At 46.8% G+C, this 24,708-nt stretch overlaps 1 protein-coding gene across 3 annotated transcripts; it reads right to left on the bottom strand.

Moving 5' to 3' along the window:
• Positions 1–6,889: 6,889 nt before the first annotated feature.
• Positions 6,890–24,079, bottom strand: LOC109735964 (protein NO VEIN). 3 transcript variants are annotated; one of them, XR_005758233.3, is made up of 14 exons: positions 23,350–24,079; positions 22,181–22,515; positions 21,269–21,902; positions 20,004–20,108; positions 18,977–19,154; positions 17,023–18,824; positions 16,725–16,937; positions 14,263–16,530; positions 14,043–14,155; positions 13,406–13,790; positions 12,979–13,293; positions 8,981–9,238; positions 7,280–8,509; positions 6,890–7,245 (listed from the first exon to the last, which is right to left on the bottom strand). XR_005758233.3 is itself a non-coding variant. In XM_040391061.3 (13 exons), exons 1-13 carry the CDS (start codon positions 23,950–23,952, stop codon positions 7,388–7,390), a joined length of 8,331 nt encoding a protein of 2,776 aa, XP_040246995.2. In that variant the 5' UTR covers positions 23,953–24,079; the 3' UTR covers positions 6,890–7,387. The 3 variants fall into 3 exon arrangements, 1 of the variants encoding a protein (XP_040246995.2); XM_040391061.3 differs by having other exon boundaries at positions 6,890–8,509; XR_006664683.2 differs by lacking the exons at positions 21,269–21,902; positions 22,181–22,515; positions 23,350–24,079 and adding an exon at positions 19,747–19,827 and having other exon boundaries at positions 20,004–20,066.
• Positions 24,080–24,708: the final 629 nt, after the last annotated feature.

The following is a 24,708-nucleotide window of genomic DNA, read 5'->3' on the forward strand; positions in this document are numbered from 1 at the left end:
GCGGTCCTCACGAGGCTTATCGCGCCACTTCTGGTGGGGGCCGCGGTCATCCCAGTGCCCTCCAGTTCGGCCTCCTCCGCGGCCGTAGCCACGGCCGTTGCGCTCTGGGCGTCAGGCGAAACGCCCATCACGGATGGCTCTGAGTTCCTGACAGTCGCTGGTGTTGTGATTGTGTACATTGTGGAAGGCGCAGAACGGACGTCTGCCCTTGGATGATTCTGGGTGATCTCATCCGCGCTTCATCTCCGGCTCGGCCGCGAGCACAGCCGCCCCCTTGCGCTTCACGTCCTTGGTCTTGGCCTTCTTGTCGTCCGGGTCGGCAGCTGGGAGCTCGACGAGGGAATGGCGCCCTTCCTCAGCTCTCGCGCACTTGGTCGCTATGTTGAATAGCTCCAAGGTTGTGCTCAGGTCCTCGTGGATGGCGAGCTCCTCTTTCATCTTGACATCACGAACGCCATCAGAGAATGGTGAGATGATGGCCTCGTCCGTCACCTTGGGGATCTTGAGGCGAACGCTGTTGAAGCGATGGATGTACTTCTGCAGGGTTTCTCCTGGTTGTTGCTTGATGCGCCGCAAGTCATCCGTGGTCGGCCGGCGGTCGCGAGTGCCCTGGAAGTTGGCGACAAAACGCTCGCGCATCTCGCCCCAGGAGGAGATCGATCCCGCAGGCAGGTTCAGGAGCCACGAGCGCGCGCCGTCCTTGAGTGCCATGGGAAACCAGTTCGCCATAACCTTCTCGTCGCCGTTGGCCACCTCGATGCTCAGCTCGTAAAGCTGCAAGAACTCAGCCGGGTCGAGAGTGCCGTCGTAGCGCGAAGGCAGGTCGGGCTTGAACTTCCCGGGCCAGACGACGCTGCGCAGTTCGGGAGTGAAGGCTCGGCAACCCACTGTGGCCACTGGAGCCCGTCGTGGAGGTGGTGCTTGGTCTTGGAGCTCGCGCGCCGCCGCGACGAGCGGAGCGCGGTCTTGGCGTGGCGGCGCTGGGAGCGTGCGTGCCCCCTCTTGCGGCCGCTGGACCTCCTGGCAACTTCCTTCTTCGCGTGCGGGCGCCCTGCGCGGTGAATCGCGCCGCGGGGCCACGCGCCTTGGTGCGAGGGCGGCGTCTTGATGTAGAGGTGGCGGAGGCGCTCCATGGGCTACGTCACCTGCAGGGGGAGGTGGGCGAGGGAGCGAGAGGGATGGGGCAGGAGAGCCCCCAGCGGCGCTGACGAGCTCAGCGATGCAGTCCAGCCATTCCTCGTAGAGGTCGTCGACAGGACGGTAACGCAAGAGCTCGCGTGCCAGGAGCAGCGCAGACTGCGCGTCTGCGGGCCCGCGACGAGCGTGGACGATGAACCGGCTGGAGCCAGCGACAGGGTGGCGGTGCGTCCATCCCGCCGCACGGAGGGGTGCAGCGACGAGGCTTGCTGCTCGTGCCCCGCCGGGCCGGTGGCGGCATTGGCAGCAGGTGATGGAGAACGACGAGGAGGCCCGCCGACGGGCGCCGTTTGAGCGACGCGAGCGTTGAGAGAGGCCCGGCGCTCAGCACGAGCCCTATGAGCGTCGGCCATGGAAGCGGTGGAGCGGTGGAGCGCGGATCGCCGGAGGGAAGCTTCGGCGCACCCCTACCTGGCGCGCCAAATGTCGGATTCGGGGTTCTGCAAACCCTTGTGAGGTTCGAACTCTGGGGTGCACGAAGAACTCTCTCTCCCTAGTTCGCTCGCTCAACGATCTCACGGCCTAGCTCGTCGGACTCAAAGAACACGGGACACAGGGGTTTATACTGGTTCGGGCCACCGTTGTGGTGTAATACCCTACTCCAGTGTGGTGGTGGTGGATTGCCTCGCGGGCTAAGATGAACTATAGTACAATGGACGAACAGCCTCAGGAGGAGAGGTGTTCTTGAGCTCAATGAGCTGGTGTGTGGGTGGGTGACTCGAATGATCCGTTCCCTTCCTATGGTGGTGGCTAGTCCTATTTATAGAGGCCCTAGTCCTCTTCCCAAATGTTAGGCGGAAAGGGATCCCACAACGGCCAAGTTAGAAGGGGGGCAACCGGTACAAGCTATCCTGACAAAAGGCGGTCTTCGCCTGCCAAAGGCTCTGGTGGTGACGCTGATGTGGGCTCCGCGATGACCTCCGTCCTGCTGGTCTTGGTCTCGTTGCACCGATATGGAAACATTTGCCTGATGCCTAGGGACTCCTCGCCTGCGCCTGCCTCTTTAGCACCAAAGAGGAAACTGGTACACTGCGCCCGCTGGCGCCCGCCTGGCCTTAGTCGTCATGGCTCACGTCACGTGAACCTCGCGAGGTGCCCCTTGCATAGATATCTCCGCTCTTCAGGAGCCAGCCTAGGGAGGCCCGCCCCAGGGAGGTCTTAGTGTCGCCCGCCTCACGAGGCTTGGCCCCTCGCAAGGGTCTCGAGTGGTTGCTGCTGAAGCTGAGCCGTACCGGGCCGTTGGTGGAGCCATGCCGTGGGCCGCAGGCAGGCAAGTCTGGGTACCCCCGTTCCCAGGACGCCGACAATTTTTTCTTTGAGCATCTCCTCCGGTGAAAACCTACAAGCATGATCAAGGGACTGCCCATAGCTTCGTAGGAATTCCACTGAAGTAGTAACGGGAGGGGAGGGACTTCCTTTCCATGCACGGTATCATTCCTTAGTTGCCATATACGCCAAATAAGAAGGAGTACCATGTTGCGTACATTTGCTGGCATCCATCGAGGACAAGAAGAAGCGCCAGTATCCCTTAATGACTCCCTGGCCAGAAGTGGCCAGACCAGACACATACAATCCCATAGCCGGGCTGCATGATCACAAGTAACTAGAGCATGAAATGATGATTCAGTATGCACGCCACACATGGGACACGACGCCCTCGTTTGCAAATGATGATCCAATTTTCCTTTTGCTGTCGCCAATGCTCCCGAGCATGCCTTCCATGCGTGAATTTTCTTTTTTTTTTTGTGGAACCTTTGCTTGCCAAATCAAATCCCACAACCTTCTCGATCCATCCGGGTTGGAACTAGAAGCACCACCTCCAAACTGTAGTTCATGGCCAGCCATGGCGAGATGATAAGCACTTCGAACAGTAAATATGCCCGTCCGCTCAGGTTGCCATGCTATAAAATCCTCTCTTTGCCTTTGGAGATGTACGGATCTTTAAAATTTCTTCCATATCCATTGGCCAGAAATAATTAGACAACAACTGAGATTTCCACACACCATGTTCATCAAGAAAATCAGAAACATGGTTAAGCCTGCAATTACCTTTAGGTGTGATCGGTCTGAATGATGGGCCCTTAGGTATCCACGGATCCCGCCATGTCCTCACAGATTCCCCATTCCCCACACGCCATATCACCCCCTTCTTCAATAATTCTAGGCCATGCTCAATACTTTTCCACACAACGGATGAATTCCCAGTAAAAAACTGTGTCTAGAAGATTACCATCAGGGTAGTATTTCGCACATAGCAATCGTGCACACAAGCTCCATGGAGCATCTATAAGTCGCCATGCTTGCTTAGCCATCAAAGCCTGGTTAAACGCACACATATCATGAAAAGCCATACCCCCTTTAGATTTTGGGAGTATCATTTTGCTCCAACTTAACCAAGCCATCTTTCTTTTACCTTTCTCCACTCCCCACCAGTATTGCCGCATCATGCGCGTAAGATCATCACATACCGATGCCGGCAGTCGAAACACGCTCATGACATACGTGGGAATTGCTTGAGCAACTGCTTTTATCAAAATTTCCTTATTACCAACTGACATGTATTGCTCGCTCAAATCCACAAGCCTTCTACTAAGACTGGCATGTAGAGTTTCAAACATACCCCTGTTCATTCTTCCATCTGGAACTGGTAATCCCAAGTACTTTGGATCAAACACTTTTTGAGATATCCAACGATCCCTTTACTTCATCCACCACCGCACCAGGACAGTTGTCAGAAAAAAGGATGGAACACTTTGAGGGGTGGTCAACGATCCTTTTACTTCACCACCACCGCACGTTAGTAGATTTCGACAATGGAGATTATTTCCTTGAGAATGATCGGATGGGGGCCACCATATAAATTATGTTTAAAGTTTTGGCAAAAATAAAGAATGTGGCTAGGTTAATTTTTTTGTAACTTTCATGTTAGCAGGTTGGACCCGAATATCCAGCGAACGTAGAATTTTTGGCATGGCAAATTGAATGTTTTTCATCGCAAATTGTGTTTCGTGAGAATGACGGGTTTAGTTGGGGAGCATTGCAAATTCACCTCGGTTCATTTTTTCCAGGAAATTGTCATGCTCGCCAACTAAATTTGCCATCCTTGTGCCAACACAAATTGCCATAAAAATCGTTCGATTTATCATGCCTAAAAATCTGGCGTCGGATTTTTAGCATTATGTAGTTGTTTGGTCGAGAGTTAGAGAATGAGAGATGGTTTTGAGTCATGTCGGCCGGCTGATCTTTTTAAAAGATCGATCAGGTCACGAGCCGTCCGATCTGCACAATGTGTGATCCTGTGACTAAGAGCCTTGTTGCAAAAAGGCCCGCGGGCCCTTGTTGCTCGATGTACGATCTCATCATTGCAACAACAACTTTGTAAGTTATGGTATGGTCACAATGTGTTTTCCGAGGTGGATACCCGTACCGAGTTTATGCTTTATGAAATAGACACAATGTGTTTTCCGAGGTGGATACCCGTACCGAGTTTCCTTTTTGCTAATAGGACCCTGATCTATTTGAAAAGCTCATCACAAAAGGCACCCCTAAAGATAATAAAAGTTGCATCGAAGCATCTGGATCACCGAACGATCACTACAACATCTAGAATGAGTCGTTGACGTGCAACTGTTGTCGCTTGTCGGTTCACTATTCCGATAGTAGTCCCGACATGGTGTCGCGCATAGCCAGTGGTACCTAGGTTCGAACCCTCACGGTGGAGGTAATTATACCCCACCCCTGCTAGATTGGATTGATGGTGTATGCAAGGGATCGCATACATGTATTGAGACTAGAATATCATATGCCTATCGACTAACCCCGGGTCATGCTTATATAGATGGAGACTTGTGTGAGATCTCACATTAGGTGAGACAATAAGATAAAAAAAATACATGTCCAAACATTCTCAAAAAAATTGTAGACACACATCAATGTTTGATGTACAACCTCAAAAAGTTTCAACTCTTAATTTGACTTACATTAATAGAAACAAAAATGACAAAATCAGATGTGAATAGTGTCAAAGTACTATTCACCCAAAGCTGTCACTATTTATATTGAAATTTGTCTTTTTTGAATCTTTAAATGTACATCGAGTTTTGAGCTGATTTTTTTCGGAGTTGTAGACATACCCCACATGAATACTGTCAAATAATTTCAGATTTTTACGAAATGTCTAAATATGAATTTTTGGGGTTGATCTCACGATCTCACATAATGTAAGGATCTCATACAAGTCTCCCCGCGCTTATATAGGATACAAGACCTAGGGTCTACAAGAGTTTAGGTCGGTTAGGCCGACTTGGTGACCCTCCGAGATCTCCAGGGCCCTTATGCGCAAGTTGTTGGTGCTGTCTTGGAGACCCTCCGAGTAGCAAGCCTACGTCGCACTATGTCCAGCCTGGCCGGCCAACTTCCGGTCCTACGGTGTACCACCGATACATGGCATTGTCACCGCTCCCCTATCATACCTAGTTTAACCTTGTTGATGATTGTCCGAAAGTCTTCGTGCACTTGCCCCTAAGGACCAGCTCTAGTGAGCCTTAGTCATTGTCATTGAAACCCTTGCATCAATCTAAAGCACCTGACACCAGATCTCACCATCGCGAGCACATGGAGAGAAACGCTAACCTTGCTATCCCAAGGAGAGCGGGAACTTACACTGGAGCTTCGTCGACCCTGTCTCGTCGAATGAACTCGAGGAGGATCGAAGCCCGGAAGACCAGCTCGAAGATGAAGTGTCACCATCACCCGAGCACCGCTCCTATGAGGACTAAAAAACCTAACCTTAACTATTAGCCAGAGTCGAGGGACCAGAATTCTCCCCCGTCATCAGTCGTCGGTGCAACGCGAGGAGCGAGGGGGGGGGGTCGAACCCACAGGCTCGTCGGCGAAGCGGCGATGTGCCCTAGTCATTGCACATCTAAGTGAGTGAAACAAGCACAAATAGGAAAAAAAGAAAAAAAATATCCACACGAATCTTGACGTAAGATCAATGACATAGGACTTAGATGTGCAATACTTATGGCACATCTACATGTGCTTTAGCAAAACTGAAAAAAATTGCACCCGTACCGAGTTTTTAAGTTAGACATCTAAATATCTCTTAAGTTTTAAAGAAAGCTTTAGAAAGAAAAGAAAAATGTGCTCTGATTGTCTTCGCGTGATTTGTCATCGTCTAGATTGGTTCTCTCGAGCTTAACCACAAGGTTCAAACTCTCTAGTTCATGTACATCACATGCAGTCCTCGACCACACCTACGTTGTCGCGGCAGGCGGCTCAATCTGGGTATTGTCATCACTCGGTCTCCACCATCGTCGCCGCAGCCAGCCGCATCTTCTCGAACTCCGACTCGGCCGGCCGCCGCTGCAGAAGCTAAATGGGCCAGGCCCGTCACCACGGTAGGGTACGATAGCTACGTTGACACAGGCAATGGGTGGGTGGTGGTGCATAGGCATTGGATAGGATTTTCAGTTTGTGCTCAACCTCGGCAAAGTGATATTCTCGAAATATAATAACATCATAAAAACTAGGAAAGGTAAAATCCACCCGCTTGGGCTAGCGACCGGCTTGGTTCAACGCAGCAACCGAGCGCTCAAATGTCAGCGTCGTCGCATGAAGCTATTACCGCCAGCATATGAGCATGTTATTAGTGAAAATAATTAGACAAAACAGGCAAGACACCGAACCATCAATGTTTAATTTCTTGACTATTGCTATGGTGTTTAAATTCTTGACTATTGTTATGATCAAATACAGTTTCGTTATCACCAATCAAACAAACCAACAGTTATGGTTATGTAGCCACTATTACAACCAGTTACAAAGTCAGTGGAGCAGAGCTCCAGGCACGAGATGACGATGTCATGTGTAACACGGATCCAGAGACATCACCAAGATCATTTCCCCAGAAAGCAGAGACATATTCACTACATGCAGACAGGAATCAGGAGCTGCTTGATAATCTCGCAACCTTGGCTCATCTCATCTCACTCACCACACAGGAGATAGGCACCATAGACTGACAGGTCGGATCAGGCAACGCACCTGTCTTTTTTTTTTTTTGATTTAGGCAACGCACCTGTCTCCTATTAAGGCTTCAGCGGAGATGGAGATCTCAGTGATTACCACCGACAAGTTCCCGCAATCACTTCAATCTCGTGCACATAGTCCATCAGCGTTTGCTTCACTACCGGCGGGCAATCAAGAGAGCAAGATGCAACATTTTCTTCTGACAAAGCTTGTGTGGGTTTTTCAACATTTTAATATTTGCCATCTTTTCGCCAGACACCATGACACGGGCGATGCTAAAATCATCCCCCTTTTCCAGTGCAAACTGCCATTCCCTCGCTGTGATGTAGAACCAGTTTTTGTTTGAAGTTGTGGTTGCCTTCACCTCCACATACTCTATCCGATTATCTCCGCGGGTGATGATAATATCATAGGGCAGTCCGGTTTCAGTGTCTGCATTCACCCACCTGACGTTCTTGGCCCCTAGCCGCTCAACCAAATGTTTGTAGGCTACAGCTTCACCAACCCTGCCAGTTTTTAGTAACTGGGCTGCGCGGAGCCTTTCCCTGCCTTCTGAAGTATTGGGCATTTTGTCACTGAAATCCATTACCTCAGTCTCGCTAGGTGAACCGGTCCCCAGGTCCAAATAAGCAGGTGCACCGTCCGCGTTAATGGACATCACCATCTGAGGCTCGTCCAATGTTGCCACTGTGCTTTCTGTGTGTAAGTTACTTTCTAGACTCGTATCCTCTTCTATAACCCAATCCTCGTCGAGCTGAACAGGAAACCAATTATCTTCTGTATTTGTGAGCTCAACATCATTCACCTCTATATCTTGCAGGGGTCCAGGAAGCCAATTATCATTATTCACCTTTGTATCTTGCAGGGGTCCATGCTGACTTCTGCGGGATGTTCTAAAATCAGGAGCTGTTCTCCAATTATTAGGTGGCCAACTTGAAACAGTTCCGTCTGACCTCTGATGTTGTTTGTGAATATTGAGAACACAGGCAGATGAGGTTTCAACCGGTTTGGAATCAACACCTTGGTCGGGTACAAACTCTGGCACAAACGAGGAAGAAAAGGACCAAACCGCTTCCTCTTCAGGCAACGCAGGCACATTCTGATTATTAACGACAAAAGACTCAACCTGTTCAGCTGAGGTGCCAGATATGGCCATGGTTTTGACCATGTGCAGAAAATTCGCAAAGTGCAGATCAGGGGATCCATCAAAGAAAATTCTAGAAGTTTCCAGAAACAATGAATGTGAATCAGCTTCTTGCGTAGCATACAGAATATTTCCCTGAAAACAAATAACAGATCAAATCAAATGAACTTTAAAGCTCATGGCAGATGACATAACAGAGCAAAACCTTAAATCATCAAGTGCATCAAGCATTCAAGCAATGCCGTTGCAGGAACTTCTAAAGGTCTTAATTTTGCATAGTCAACAAAATGTAATAAGGTCGATACATGGTAGTACATTACACTTAATTTAACTATTTATCAGGTATAAGTAGCAACCAAAGTTAGAGATCGCCAGTTATAGCATTATTCGGATGCAAAAGTGCATCGGTATATTCAGTGGCACATCACTATATCCTTCAGCGGTGTCATAGGAGGGACCCGAGAATAAACCATCTAACTAAGCAAGCAATAGTCCATCGTAATTACCTAACAAATATGCAGTTACTATTCGGAAACAAAAGATTAGCAAGGAGGTAATCACTCACACTAGTTACCATAAAGGCGGAACAGAAACATAGGTACCAACCTGCAGAAGACAATGGCATTTGAATCTTTTCTTAGAAGAACTCTCATGTCCTTTAAGCATATACTTGTGGAACAACTTTTCAACAACAATAATCTGAAGATTGCTAAGCTTCATGATCTCATTTTGCTGAAAGTTGATATATGCATCTCTATGCGTCTTATAGATGTAGCGTTGCATATATGGTAACAGTCCACAAAGCAAAGTAGCCTTTTCCCTGTTGTCAGCCGTGCCATAGAATATTGCTTCACGATGCACAACCTATACAAAAGCAACAAAAGTGAATGAGAACAATACTTAAGATGGACACAAATTCAGGATATGCCACTCAATAAACCAAAGTTCTGAAAAAATAACCTAAACTTAATATGCAGCTCGTGCAGTTGCGGAAATGGTAAATAAAGTACTATATACTTTAAAAATATGACATGTACATATCAAGTATGTTACTACAATTTACAGCATATAACCTTCAAATGCTGCTAGCCTATTACTAGCAGATATGAGTGAAGTCATAATGTGACCCTTGTAGTCAATTTTGATGACTGTGATGAAGACATCAGCCCCAGCAAGGCTATAAAGAACTAGTATGTGTATAATGTGGAAGTGGTGGAAAGTTGAGTAACTTTTTCTAGTTAAAAATAAAGAAAAGGAAAGAAGCACGTGTGACCTGTAGCCATTTCCCTATAACAAAAATGTACAGTTTTACCAAATTTCTCGTCAATTATTCTATTATAGATGGAATCATAGGATGGAGCTTTCAGAATTTTACGTTTAGGAACTTGTGGGAAATTCCAATTGACTTTGCAGTTTCAACAGCATGACACACACCATTACAACACCTTCCACCCTCATTTCTCGCTGCTGCCACTTGCAGGATGGGTAGTGGTTCCAGTGGATGGTAGAAATTAACATTGTGAAGCACATGAAAAATTCACTTCTACCATAAAGAATTGCTTCCACCGATCAGCCATTCTCTGCGTGAAGGGTGGCTTTGCTTGACTCCCGTGTCGCTCTCGCGGGCGTCTCGGGAGAAACCCCAGCCGCCGCCGACAGCCACCCTCGCCTCCCCCCTCCTCCTCCCGCCGCCGCCGGAGGGCGTCCCTGGGCAAAGCCCTCGGCGCCGGCGCCGGCGGGGACGGCTCTCCCTCCTCTTCTCCAGGCGTGGCGGCGCGGGACGCTGGCCGGCGACGGGGACTCGCGGGCGGGCACGGGTGGTCGGGGGCGCGCACCGGCAATGGTCGCGCAGTGCGCCGGCGCGAGCGGCGCGGAGGCGTGGGCAGCTGGGTCTCCAAGGATCCGACGCCGCTCTGCCCAGGGGAGCTCCAGATCCAGCTCCCTTCGGACGGCGGCCCGTTTCCCTTGGCCGGCGGTCCCCGCGGCCGCGACTGGGGGCTGGTGGCGTAGGCGGGTGTGGTGGTCAGCGCAGCGTGGTGGAGCAGGCCGTGGCGGTGACCCTGGTGACTGCCATGCCTGGTCTGGGTGCCTCTCTTCGCCCAAATCTGGACCCCTCTGGGGCGGTGGCTCGAACAGCTGGTGCACTCCATGGTTGCGGCTGGGGGTCGTTGGTGGCTGCTGTCGGCGGGGTAGGCGTGTGGTGGTGTGGTGTTGTGGCCGGCGGTGAGGGGTTGGGTGCAGGTGGCAGCCGAGACAGAACCAACTCTGTCTATGCAGGTGCTCGAGGTGAGCGGCTGTGTTTGCGGATGACTCTTGCTGGACCAAGCGGGGACGCTCGCCGTGGACTGGCAGGAGAGGGGAAGGTCTAGCGCTGCCGGACTCGGCGGCCGGCGTTTGCGGAGTCGGCCGGGCTGGGATGCTTCGGGCGAAAGCCTATTGTCGACCTCGTCGGCAACGATGATGACGACGTCTCCTGGCGCCGTGTCCCTTCGTGAAGGCATCACTGGGGAGCTACCGTTGCCGGCTATTTCTTTGTGCTTCGGGCGAAAGTCTCAGATCCTTCTCTGGATCGGACGACGACGACATCTTCAATGTTGTTTCCCCCTTGGGGGCGTCGTTTCAGGAGCCAGGGATCCGCGGTTGGTCGTCTGATGTCTGGGCTGGAGTGTTGGTTCAGGTTGCTGGTTTGTAGGGCGGTGGCGGTGGAGGTGCTCTGTGGCGGCGACCAGTACCTTGGTCATCCTATGCTGATGGTTGACCTCTCTTTTGGGGGCTTGTGGCGGTGGTGAGGTCTCGGTGTTCGGCACCCTTCGATGGCTTTTGAGGTTTGGTGGCCTGCGGAGTGCTATGGTTCTCTCCATTTGTGATGGTGGCCGTGGTGTGGCTCAAAGGAGGTGTAGGGCTATCTCGGCAGAAAATTGCCCTTCGGCACGGTCTGTGGCTTTCTCTGCCGCGACGTTCCTAGGCAGCAGGATGCTCTTCGATGGTGGCTACGATCTCCTAGCTCTTCAAGGTGCAGAGATCGCATGGTAGCAGGCAACTTCTTCTCTACGTCTTCTCAGTGGCGGATGTCCTTTCGACGGATCCAACAAAGCTAGTTCCTGCTCTTCTCGGTCCACTGGTGGTGATGGATGCTAAGTTCTTGGTGTTGGCTGCTTGTCGTAGCTCGCCTCTGGTTCTTTTTCTGTTGTTCCTTATTCCATCTTCTATTCTGTTGTTCTTGGTTCCTTCTCCTATGTGTCGGGTGATATCTGTTGTAACCGTCGTGTTGTATCTCAATCTTATCTATAATGAAAATGGTTCAGGCTGGCGTAAGCCCGCCGTAGCACCGTCAAATAAAGAATTGCTTTAATTTATTGCATCACTCTATTTCCTTGTTGCCGAAATCCTCTACTGTGGTCTTTTTTTTTCAAATCCCAAAAAGGTGTTACTTCCTACTACCCATTTGTAGGATGAGTAGCATACGGTAAAATAGTCAAAGGGCTCAGGCCAATCTTTATTAAGATCGGAGAGAACATTTACGAAGCAGCGAAGGTCGCCAAGGGTAAAAGCAGGCGAAGCTGTAGGCAGAGCCTCGTGGCCAAACACCACAAACATACAACACCACGACCGCGCAAGCACAGCTAGTGGTAGCGACACATGCCACAGACACACAGCTGCACCACAGCAAAAGCACGAGCAGCCAGCTAGAAGGCCGCGATGGTAGCAAAACACCCTGCCTCCCACCAGGGTCTCAGCTCCTCAATGATCGTGTCCACCACTCCAGCCGGGGTCAATGAGAGGCCGTTGAAGATTCATGCATTGTGCTCCTTCCATATGCGCCAATGCACACCGTATCAAAGTCCCTCCTAAGCAGCTTAGGGGCAAGCTTTCCTCACGCGCAGCCACGTACGGTATAAATAGTACTCCCTCCGTCCCAAAATTCTTGTCTTAGATTTGTCTAGATACATATGTATCTAATACTAAAATGTGACTTTCAATCCGTATTTAGACAAATCTAAGACAAGAATTTTGGGACGGAGGGAGTAGTAGTGAGGCGCATTAAAATCTGCTTGTACCATAGTAAACTTTATTTATCAAAACATTGTTTTTTATACTAACTTCCATTTCCGGGTTATCCTAGTCATTAAATAGACAGATATGGCCCTGGTAAAGCAGGCAGCTGATAGTAGCTGTCAGGCGCCCACAAACTGGCTACTCTGTTCGGTTGTGATGCAAGGGATTGTTAGTTGTTACAGCCCGCTAAAACCCGCTACAGCATAGTTCGCACTGTGCAGCAGCATTTTGGTGCAAATACATTTTGTATTTTCGTATAATTCATTCGTTACATATTACTCAAGATGTGAAATATGCCCCGATCCAAATAACCAAAATATAATATTTATGTTTCTGCAAACACAGCCAAGTGGATGCAGAACATGGAGCATGCCTTGCATCTAAATTAGCCAATGGCGCATAGCAAACTTTACTAATCTTCTAATTTGTATTACTTTGCACAACTATGCAGCTAAATGACGAATTACATACAACACTTCCAGCATGAAGACTTTGCTGAATGTAGGAAAGAAGTCAATAAAGATACCATAAAACAAGAAATATATTACCTTGGATAGCGCTGGGATACCTAGGCTTTTCATCAGTGCAGCAACTCTTCCATATAAGATTTGCTTGTCCTCAGAAGAAAGTGTACCAAATTGTATGAAGTCAACATCAATACAGTTCTGAAAGTGTTGTTTCAACTCATCATCATCTGACCAGCAAACAAGGCCAAAAGATGGATGGAGAGAGACCCATTTATCAACCAGGGTTGGCAATATCGTTGTCTCCAGCTTCTGAAGAGAATCTTTCACATAAACTAGATCGTTCTTGTCACTCACAGAATGGATATCGGTAGCCCATCTCACAAATACACGGAAGACCTATGTAGAATGTGGAAACGAAAGTTCATATTTTAAAGGCGTACAGCCAACAGTTGAGGCAATGACAAATAAAAAGACATAACTTTAGGTACTCCATGCAAAAGCAACTTACCTGATGGGCTACTTGTGAAGGCAGTGCAACTTTAGATAGCCGTAAGAGCATCTCTACATAATCAGCTGTTGTTGGAACTTTTGGTACACCACATGCTTCCGTAAAGAATTCACAAAGGTTTGGATAGGTTGAGCACAGCATCCTTCTTGGGAACATCCTATTCTTCACCAAAACGAATTCCTCTGTCGTTTCAGAACAACCTGTTGGGTCATGCCAATAGAGGTCTTTTGGGGATAAAAATTTACCATGGACGACCTCACTGGATCGAGCACGGATTAGTGGTGTAAATATAGATGAGCATGACGTGAACTCCCGTTTGATGTCAATCTTTGCATCAGCTGCACCTTCTGACACAAAGGTATAGAATTTGCTCATCTGGTCCACACTGAAGAAAAGGCAGGTCAACCATTAGAAATTATTTGACAAAAGAAAATTTGCAGGGTAGTGTGCGGTGAAAAACAACTACATGCCAGTGGGATTGATCTGGAAATGTTCAAATTAGTTCTTAAGCACATACCCACATTTTAAGCAACCACATGTATAGATTAAAATAGAAACATGGTAGTGTTTAGACTAGTAATCTTTACAGTTGCTTCGCATCTAAGCATGGAGATCAGATTTTCTTTTAATGAAATACCTTGCGCTGAATGGAACTTGTGATGTCATCCATAAGTTCAGGGTCATTAAAGCGTCACTGTGGGATACATTTGTTTTGAATCCAATAACATTCCTTAGTGACCCGCTGGATACCTGTTCCACAGAAATGAAGTTTCCAAGGTGAGTGGGCAAACGTGTTGGTAAGGATAAATAAAACACTTCTTTCTATCGGCTTGTAGGTAATAATAAAAACTACAAACCTGAGGTACAGCATATGGGGCCACACCACCAAGCAGGGAACGCACGCTTTCACAATCATAAAACAAATCCGTTGCATTATGAAGGTCATAATCCACAGTTGACGCTATCCATTTGAAGCTTCTGATACATTTCATAAAGGATGACTCGACTGTTCTGTTCCCATCACAACTGGTCCCGCTTGTGAGACACCAAGCTTTTGCACTATAATGATCATCCCAGAAACTGTCAAGAACCTCCATAAGATATATGCAATTTTCTCGGCAATTTTTTGAAGAAAATGATGATAAAATGTTAGCCAGTTCTGGTGACTCCCAGTCATACACTGTACAGGATGTTCCAGAAACACCACCTTGCAATATTCTTCCTGCTATCAAAGAATCAACTTGGGATATGTTTTTCTCAACTTTCATTACATGCACAAAATCAGTCACACCCATCTCCTCAAAAAATTGCCTCCAACTTTTCAGCACAGATGGCAGCAAATCTGAACCATGATTCATCAAGTAACCACTATCAAGTTCTATCCATCTGATTTCAACATTCTTAAGTAGCTTGCCTATGTCCACAGGACTTCCATATTCTTTACTAAAGTGAATTGGTTCATCAGCTGGGCACTTGTAGCCATGGTTTGTAAGTAAGATGGGTCTACTTCGTAGTTCTGACATTATCTCTTCCTTCCCAAAATTACAGCTTGTACATGGAGACTGAAGATGGAGCATGATAAAACTCACATACTCTATCATCATCATCTTATCAACCTTCTTAGCATCTGTACCATTTGGCAAGGATGCGAGGATGTGATTTTTGATAATTTCATGTCCAGACAACTTTCGCACCCCGATTTTCAGAAGAATATCCGTCAGATCGTTAGCTCTCATTTCTTCTATAAGGTATTTATTTTTACAGGACACAGAGAAAAGCAATGGACTAACAAATCGAAGGTTACCATACAGAATTGGGAAATCCTTCATGCTACCTTTGCAGTCAGTTGTGGAACCGAGAATATCATGAGGCAACCATATAGGGCCATCTGCTACAGAACTAAATGAACCATCTGAAAGCGGAATGCATGGTAATTTCCTGAGAGCACATAAAAGATCACCTTCCAGACTTGTTGTCGAGGGAATATTTTGAAAAGAACGTGACAGCGCCAAATGAAGATTTACAAACCAAGCACATAGCCACTCCATCCCCAGTGACTCAATGGAACCCTCAGTTCGGCAAATTGATGATACCATATCAATAAAAACATTTGGTCCATGATCGTGAATACCTAGGGCCCTTGATAATGTATCAGGTATGATGATATCTTTTGACAGATAACCAAGACCAAGATGCTGATGAAGTAAGCCATCAGAAAACAGCATTTTAGTCTGTTCATCCCAACCCCTTAATGTGTTGCATGGATAGACCCATTGCGAACTAGAACCCTCCAAAACCATGCACCTATTCAGACGTAACTTGGAAAGGATTAAGTGAGGGAGCTTGCAAAAGAATCCATGAACTTCTCCTGCTAGAGGAACAAAACTCATGAATGCTGTAACAGCCTTTCCAGGGCAACTCTGGAAGCAGGGAAGGGAACAAAAGGATTCTTGTGCACTGACAAACAAAGAGGGGAATTCGGATAGCAACCACTGGTTCCATGCATTATCTGCATCCACTTCCTCTCTGGAAGAAGGTAAAACAAAATCCCCTTGAAGAATGAATTTAAGACCATAGTTCCTTAGAGGTAGAAAAGCGAACACAGGCTGTTGCTTCAAGTAAGGTTCATACTCTCCTTTCTCAGTCTCCTGCAAAGTAAATGCCAGAGCTATCTCTGTAGTGTGCACATCATGGCGTACAAGTGTGCCCTGTAACTTCTTACTAACTACCAACCAACTCATTATCTCATTCCCATGTGAGATCCTCACAATGCCATCACCAAGAGCCTTCCTTCTCATAACCAGCAGTGTGTCATTCACCACATTCTTAAACTTGATACAATTCAGTCGGTTAAGGAACAGAAGCAGAGATGGGTGGAGATCTGAAAACATGGATGCAATGGAGCACATGCCAGTGTCATCCCTGAATTTAGATCTGAAGGGAAGTAAAATGCAAGTATTCCAGCGGGAACAAGCGTCCTTATCATCTTCAACAGATAACATTCTACTCAAAGAGCTAGTACTGTAGGGTGGAACTGCAGTTGGCAATACAAAACCAATCTGGCCGTCGGTAATGTCAAATTTCACATGGAAACCATTTGAATGGATCTCTGGAGCATCAGTTACCTGACATATTAGACAGAACAAAAATGTGATTTTTCCACATTAACTCGAGATTCCTACCCAAAATAGTAGATGGCAAAAATTCAAATGACTGATACAAAAAGAAATTCATGAAATCATAGATGGCAAAGCAAGCAATAGTAAAATCATTATGGCTTTATGGTGGTAATAATTGGAAATGATTCTATTAAACCTACCCGAAATACTGATTTAAATCCAATGCCCTTATTTCCAATATAACCCCTGTTGGCTCCTTTCTTTGTTGAGTTACCAATATCACAAAGAGCTCTAATGTTCTCAGCAGAAAAGCCCCTCTCGTTGTTGAGAACAACGATACCATTATCCTGAAGAACGAATGCTAATGTGGGTTCAACATCCTCAAGATAAGTATTATCGTCAGCATTCTGTACCTGAATAGAGTAGGCAGATGTCAGCAAAAAACTGATCTTCGCACCAAACAAGCACAAAAAATGAACGAGTGCAAGTTAAGCTTACCAGCTCAAGAAGTAGGTGAGAATCCTGAGAGTATAATTCTTGTGAAAGACAATGCAGTGCTCGGCCAAGTCGAGCATGCTGCTTCGTCAACAAACTATTCTCGGTGCAGCTTAGAGCCTGATCCAAACCAAACTCATCACGTCGTATAGTCTCAATAACTAGAGCTGCTTCCTCGAGATTAATTTCTCCCCTCACGGGAGATTGGTTTGTATGAAATGCAGTTTCTGCCTTGACTCCAACAGGATTTAACATGTTCTGGTTTTCCTTATTATTCATAGAAAGGACTTGATCCTTTCCGCCAGGAAATGATTTAGTACTGTCATTCACCATATCAGCATCATGAGGAATAAGCATGTTAGAGTTTTCAAGTGTAGGTCCTTCAGATACAGCTGATGTATGCCCAGAAGAAGAATGTGTTTCTGTCTTTGCACGACCTTCAGCTAAACAGAATTCACGATAATCTTCGACCCACTCGGTAATTCCAAGTGACAACCCAACATCATGAAGCATGCAAAGCTGCCAAGTTTCTGTGGCTTCATGTAAGATGACTGAATAGCAATTTTTGGTAACTGTCCGAAGTCCGGACAATAGTATATCTGCTGCAAGACTCCGGAATTCAGAAGGCAGATGACCAAGACAATCAAGGAAAAATTTGGCAACAAAATGAATAGTGCTGTCAATGTTTGTTAAGACATCAGACATGACATTTCTTGCAGAAGACAGATGGGAGCTTTCTTGAACATGGCCAACAAAATGAGGAGAGCTGTCACGCTGTTCAGCACTTAGATTATGGGATCCCTCAGTCACAAATGGTTTGCCATCAGAACTAGTGTTCATTGGATCCTTGTTGTTGTTCATTATGATACCTATTGCTCGTTGTGCATAACACTTCAGTAAGGAAAATGGAGTATTCACAGAACCATTGTAAATGTGCAGCAAGGAAAGCAGCTTCACTGCCACTTGAAATGGTGAGCATTGAATAATGGCTTCTAAAAATTGGTCAACCGTGGCTGATGGATCTACTCTTATAAATCTACCATCTGTGGTCACGATGCAAGCTAGCTGTTGAACTGGACCTGCATTCAGCAGCCAGTGTATGAAGGAACCCAGTGAAGGAGCAAACAACATATCCCAATGTGACCAGAGAAGCAGATCTGACAACATTGGAGCCTTAAGTAAACAGTTAGTTGCTTCTCGTGAAGAAACGGTTTCAGAATAATAAGTTTGTTCAGAACTGTTCCTCTGCCCACCAACAGTATCATGCTCGCCTGGAGACATTCCAGACCACCGTTTCTCCAACAGAGAGACAGAAAACGTGATATTATTTGTGTGTGTGCTCCTTCTCTGTCTCTCTATAGAACCTTTAAGTTCTTCCCCAGATTTGAATTGTGCAATATCAAAACTAATTGTCGGGAACTGCCTTTTGAGAAGCATAAGGAAACTATCCCCTGAAAAGTCACCATCTTCTAGCCAGTTACCCTCGGCTTGGCAGAGTAGGACTTCAATTTGTTGCCGCAGTACAGAAACTTCCAGAGACGAAGAATTAGAGTTCCCCCGCTTCAACAAACTACTCAACTTAGGGGGGAAGTGATCACCATGTTTTCCCAAAAACTCAAGGAAAGTCCCATGGCCAAGAGAAGTAAATTGCTTGGCAGAAAATTGAGTAGCTACCCATATTTCACAATCATGAAGTGTCTTCAGGAACATAAAATTTTCCACTTTCAAGGCCCCAGCTCTAGACACTCCACTGTTGGACTCAAAATATTCAGTAATTCTCCTGATGACATCATCAGCTGTGACATCTGCATGAACAAACACAAATGATAAGGGGTATTTCTTTGTGTCAACTGTCAAGTGGTGCAGCAGCTGTTAGAGGTTGGTTCCAGTTCCATATCACAGAATTTGATTGAGTGCAAACAACTGAGAGAGAGAGAGAGAGAGAGAGAGAGAGTACTGGGTCCAGGCTGATTGGCTCCTTTAGCAATGGATTTAGTATTTTCTTTACTCAGGGGCTCAATTTCCATAACCTCCGTTGTGGTGTTAGGAATAGGACTTGATGACAATTTATTCTCACTAAAGACATGGATCGCATCATAAATACTGTCCAGCAGACCACAGGCCATAGATCTAACCTGCATATACATGACACAGGACATTAAATATGATCACAAAATGCTACCAGAACTTTTCAGCAACAGATACAGAAAAATAAGGAAGAACTGCAAGCTACCAATCAGGACACAAGCTATCCTCTCGAGAACTTTTCAGCAACAGATACAGAAAAATATGATCACAAAATGCTACCAGAACTTTTCAGCAACAGATACAGAAAAATAAGGAAGAACTGCAAGTTACCAATCAGGACACAAGCTATCCTCTCGAGAATTTATCCTGCGCACCCAAGCTAGAAACATAAACTAACGAAGAAAAAAAACTGATTTTTTAAGAGATGGACAATCCACATCTACAATGTCACAAAATGTGAAGTCCAAATTTGAAATACAGCTCAAAAAACAAAAAACAAATTTAGCGCTGATAGTGCTAGTGGGCCCAATTCACGGCCCAATTCAAAATACTATTCATAAAATAATTTGCCTTATTTGATTCTCGAGCTGTGGGTCAAATTTGAGTGTGAATTTTTGTGTCATTGTAAATATATGCCGTTCTCCATGCTGAATTATTTTCAAAGTTCTTTTACGACATTTATTTAGCTCGTGTTTTCACCTTGGGCGAACGCACCATAAGACTTGGTGCACCGGATGCATTCACACCTCATCATACAAGTACAAGCCACGTATGCTACACCTGCAGATCTATTGGCTCACATCAGGAAATTTATGATACCGAGCCTAACTAATCTTAACTTTGAAGTGCATTCTATGTGTAGCAACTAAAAAGAATGAAGCCGTTTTGCAAACAACATATCTGGTTAGTAGATCCACTTGTAATGTAGGAGTTGGCTGAAAAAGGAATCAACTCACTGCAACATTTAGGAAGCCAATGCCTGGGTATTGCGAGAAGAAATTTATCATTTTCCTCTTTTCTTCTGGTGTTTCTGTATAGTAATTTGCTATCAATTCCAAAACCTGCATCAATGAGAAGTGCAAAATAAATTAGATTTGGAAACAGTAAAAGGCCCTACTGAAACTGAAAACACTTATATTCTGCTGAACAATTGATGGAATTCTTCGAATTTTAGAGTTAAGATGAAGAAATTGTATGCAGAAAACATCGAAGGAGGGGGGGAGCTAACAAGTACTCCCTCCGTTCACAAATACAAGATGTTCTAACTTTTTTCTGAATCGGATGTATATAGACATGTTTTAGTTTGTTCACTCATTTCAGTCTGTATGTAGTCCATACTGAAATATCCAAAACATCTTAGATTAAGAAAAAAGTTAGAACATCTTATATTTGTGAACCGAGTGGGTAGCATTTTGTAAAGGAAAAGATAGTTGAGGTCCACCAGCAAGAATATATGCACTGTTTTTAACACCAGAAAGACTCATGATCCGACCAAGCACAGATAGAATTAAGATGTGCCGCCCAGATTTGAATACCAGGATTGAAACAGTTGGAAAAATATTGGTTAAATCTGTCTGACCAAGGACAACAAACTCCAGGCCAAAATATCATGTATGTAAACCATCAGCAGAGAAAAAAAACACAAATAAACACAAACAATCGGCAGAAAGACAAGACACACAGTCTTGCAGGTTTCCATGGCATATCTGGGCATCCACCAATCATCCAACTACCAGGCTGGATCAAGCACAAGGAGGGATGGCCAGATCCAGGCATGGTAAGGTGGGGATCTGGCTTTTCCCGAGCTCAAGTGCGGCAGCATGGCCCACAACGACCCCAACCTTAGTGGGGATATTTGGCGGGGGTCTCCCCCACCCCAAATATAGCTCTCGCCATCGAATCGCCAACACCGCTGCAGATGTGCCACACCGTGTTTATCGATGGAGCAAAGACGAACATGAGAGAAATCGATGCCTCGGTGGAGTGTTTGAGCACTTCCTTTAAATTGGGTAGACCCGCATGCTATGTATTCTGTTGGTATTTATGTTTGTATTTGTAGCAAAAGAGAAAGCAGGCAGTTTTTTTATGCATATGCAGAGCCCAGATTCCAAGCTCAATGGGGCTTGAGGGCTGAAAATCCACACTCTGATAAATGTAACTATAGTTCACAACTATTCAGAGAACAAGGATTTGACCATAAGTAAACAGCTAGCAAGCATACCTGTTGAACTGAATGTTCACGGCATGCTTCTTTCCAGGTTGTTATGAATTTCTCCAGCTTACCTGTACTTAGGAAGCAATTAGGCGAGACTTCTTTCTTTTTTATTTGCATCTTTTGCCGCTTATTGGGCTGTTTGCACAAAGAGCTAGGAGTCCCATTTTCCTCATATTTCCTTTTGTTTCTTGAATCGACATTTACTTCATTCGCTTTTACCTTGCTGCTCACAATAGCTGGTTTTTTACTCTGTTCTGATTTCAAACCAAGACGTTTAATTTCTTCTGCTGTCGAAGGATATGGGCAGCCACTGACACTTTTATCAACATCCTTTCTGTCAACAATATAACAGCTATCTTCGCTCTCACTCTCCTCCACGGCGTCCTTCGAACTACTACCGTCATCAACTTCATCACCGGCTGAATCAAAACGAATATGTTTATTGATGCCTGGTAATTGCTTTATACGGCTAGTTATATCATCGAACCTCTTGTCCAACTCCTGCTTCCCCGAATGGAAGTCTGTCTGTTTTGGTAGATCCTTCTCACAAGTGCTATCACGAGAACCACTGGTCTTGCCTAGATGTTTAATTGCAGCAACTTCATTTCTTCTGGCCTGTCGGAGAAAGGAAATGTGCAACCTACAAAACCCCCCCCAAATCAGATAAATTAAATATTCTGGTGCAAAGTAAGAGACAAAATAGTACTCCCTCCGATTCATATTACTTGTCGCTCCAATGGATGTATCTAACACTGAAATATGTCTAGATACATCCATTTCAGCTACAAGTAATATGGATCGGAGGGAGTAGCAGGAAGGCTGAAGAAAGTCATTTCTATCTCAAAGTACACACCAGTACCAACGTTGGAGCACGCAAGGAAAGTGAACAAGTATGTGCCTAAAAGAGAAGGTACATACCCCAAGCTCTGTACGCGCACGCCAAGTTTCTCCTTCCCAGAGACCGACTTTTGTTCCGCGAGATGATCCAAGAAGCTTTCCGCTGTGACTTTCTCCTTAGAATTATCAATAAACTTCTGCAGGCAACTGATAATCTCCTCGCTACTAAGCTTAGGCACCTTGGATAAATCAGCAGGTACAAAAAAATAATGTGCAACAAGTGGGTGCTGAAGAAAAGGCCCCAACCCCAGCTCTTCGAACTGACCAATACCCTCGTTCTTGCATATCTCAACCTCCAGGTCATGAATAGATACGATTTTTCTTGCTGCAACATAACAATGGATGAATGTGTTCACCTGGCAAACAACAAACCAAGTCCATGTAAAGTCAAACAGCAGATAACCATGTGCAGTTCTCCCAAATATTACTTAGTGATAATTTGACCATTAGAAAGAGCTCTGCAAGCTTTATGCTGTTGCAGAAAATGAGCAAAAAAGAAGCATTCTGGCACTTGTTACAAAATGAGCAAGCATTTAAGCAGCGCTGTCTACAGAAAATGAGCAAAAAGAAGCATTCTCGCGCTTAATTTAACATGAGCCATAGTGAATTGCAATGCTATGCTATGGCAAGGGAGCATATTAGTTAGGTTTCCTTTTCCTTACTCTTCTGTTTCTACATAATAGCAGAACAGAAGGTGCTGCGGAGTTTAGCACAGTTAAATTATCTGATAAGATGAGAACATGTACCGAAATTAACATAGCAGGCATGGAACGTGCACAAGCCTGGGTGCAGTGCACTGTGCAAACATACTCGCAACTTCACCAAACACAGGGCAACAATCTCAGCGCCACTTGTGTTTACAAATGAAATCAGAACAGAGTACTGCACAATATCCGGCATGAGACGAAGGCCTATATAAGCATGACAAAGCTAATAAAAGAGGGAGAGCAGGGCATAGAGCACACGGCTGCGCCACCCCCTGACAGTTTGCCTCATGGTGCCAACACATGGCAGTTTAATTATGAACTGGAGCGTAGAAGAAGCAGGGTTTGCAGGGTCAACGAACCAAGCTCCAGCAATTGCAGATGAAATCACTGTGAATTCAAAACAGAACATATACGAGCCTTGCGAGGTCACGTAGTCGCGTACAGTGCGAGCTACCGGGATCTCAGCCGAGCAGGAACACTGACCTTGCCCTCGATGCTGAAGAGTTCGCGCAGGACGGGCACGTCGTGGAGCTGGACGCCGAGGGATCCCCACGAGTCCGCCTTGAGCGCCACGAGCGCCGCCTGGGCCACCTTCCACCCGGTGACGCCCTGGCCCGCGTGCGTGAGCTCGTCCCGCGCCTTGGTCGCCGCCGCCTGCGCCCTCTCGAGGGCCGCGGGGTTGCGCGGCGGCGGCAGCGGCTGCTGCTGCTGCTGCTGAGGCGGGGCCGACGCGGGCGAGGGGTTGGGCGGGCGGTGCTGGACGTTGGGGGTGGTAGGGCTCTGGGCGTAGCCGGGGGAGGGGAGCGGCGGCTGCTGGTACTGCTGCTGCTGATGCTGATGCTGCTGGAACTGCTGCTGGTGGTGGAAGGCCGCGGCGAGGGCAGCCTGGTTCTGGAGGAGGAGGTGAGGGAGCATGAGATGGAAGGGGTCCTGCCCGAACTGGGGGTTAGGGGCGAAGGGGTAGGGGTTCATGGCCGCGGCCGCGGGGTCGGAGGCCGAGGCGGCGCCGTGCCACGCGGCGGCGAAGGCGGCGCTGCGCGGGTCGTAGCCGTGCGGCGGCATCTGGGGGTTGCCGCGGCCCCTCATCGGGGCGGCGGCGGGTTTCGGGCGGCGCGGCTAGGGTGGGTTGGGAGGGGGGAGGGGGAGGCGGCGCCGATGACGTGAGGTGGAAGAAGGGAAAAGGGAAGGAGGTGTGACCTCCGTGGACACGCGCGCTAGGGCGGCTTGGGCTCAGGGATTTTATCTTGGTTTACACCTCTGCGTTGCGGGCTTCGGGCTGGGCCGGTCACAAAAATCGGCCGCCTGTCCTTCATGGGGTTCCCACAACACATTTTTTTATTCTTAAATTCAAAAAAAACGCTTTTTTACTTTCCTTTTTCTTCTGAAAACATATCTTTTAGGAGTAATAGCTGGCCCCATTAACTTTTTCTAAACCACATGAAACTATGATAGCGCTGTGATACACTCCCAACCTTAGCTATTGTGCCCATAACTTCCTTGCACGGCGCCGCCTGCGTCTTCCCCATATGGTCGACGACGAGGTGAGTTGGGGGGAAGGGGGCCATCTGTCTTGTTTTCCTTTTCTTATACTTTTTCCCTGTCAACATCAACAACGTGGTGGCGGCGATGGCCGTTGGAATAAGGTATCTTCGTTTTTTCCCTACCTCGTTGACGCCTGATTTGGTGTAAGGAAGGGCATGTGATAGTTTGTGTCCCTAGATTTGTTCGTATATTGGCAAATGCTGCATCTTTCAAGGAGAGCTACTTGGCCGACTTTTGATTGCAAGTCCGTATTGTGTCGGATGATTCTTCAACCGACATTGCTTCGGCGATTTTTAAATC

The sequence above is a fragment of the Aegilops tauschii genome, chromosome 5 (genome assembly GCF_002575655.3).
Source record: "Aegilops tauschii subsp. strangulata cultivar AL8/78 chromosome 5, Aet v6.0, whole genome shotgun sequence".
Classification (NCBI taxonomy): domain Eukaryota; kingdom Viridiplantae; phylum Streptophyta; class Magnoliopsida; order Poales; family Poaceae; genus Aegilops; species Aegilops tauschii.

What these genes read in the sequence shown, in the direction of transcription:
- LOC109735964 (XM_040391061.3), bottom strand. Translation starts at nt 23,952, where the DNA reads ATGAGGGGCCGCGGCAACCCCCAGATGCCGCCGCACGGCTACGACCCG. An exon ending in CTCACCTACTTCTTGAGCTG is followed by an intron (nt 16,938 to 17,022) that starts GTAAGCTTAACT and finishes TACTCTATTCAG; the next exon opens with GTACAGAATGCTGACGATAA. An exon ending in GTATCCCAGCGCTATCCAAG is followed by an intron (nt 9,239 to 12,978) that starts GTAATATATTTC and finishes GCTTTTGTATAG; the next exon opens with GTTGTGCATCGTGAAGCAAT.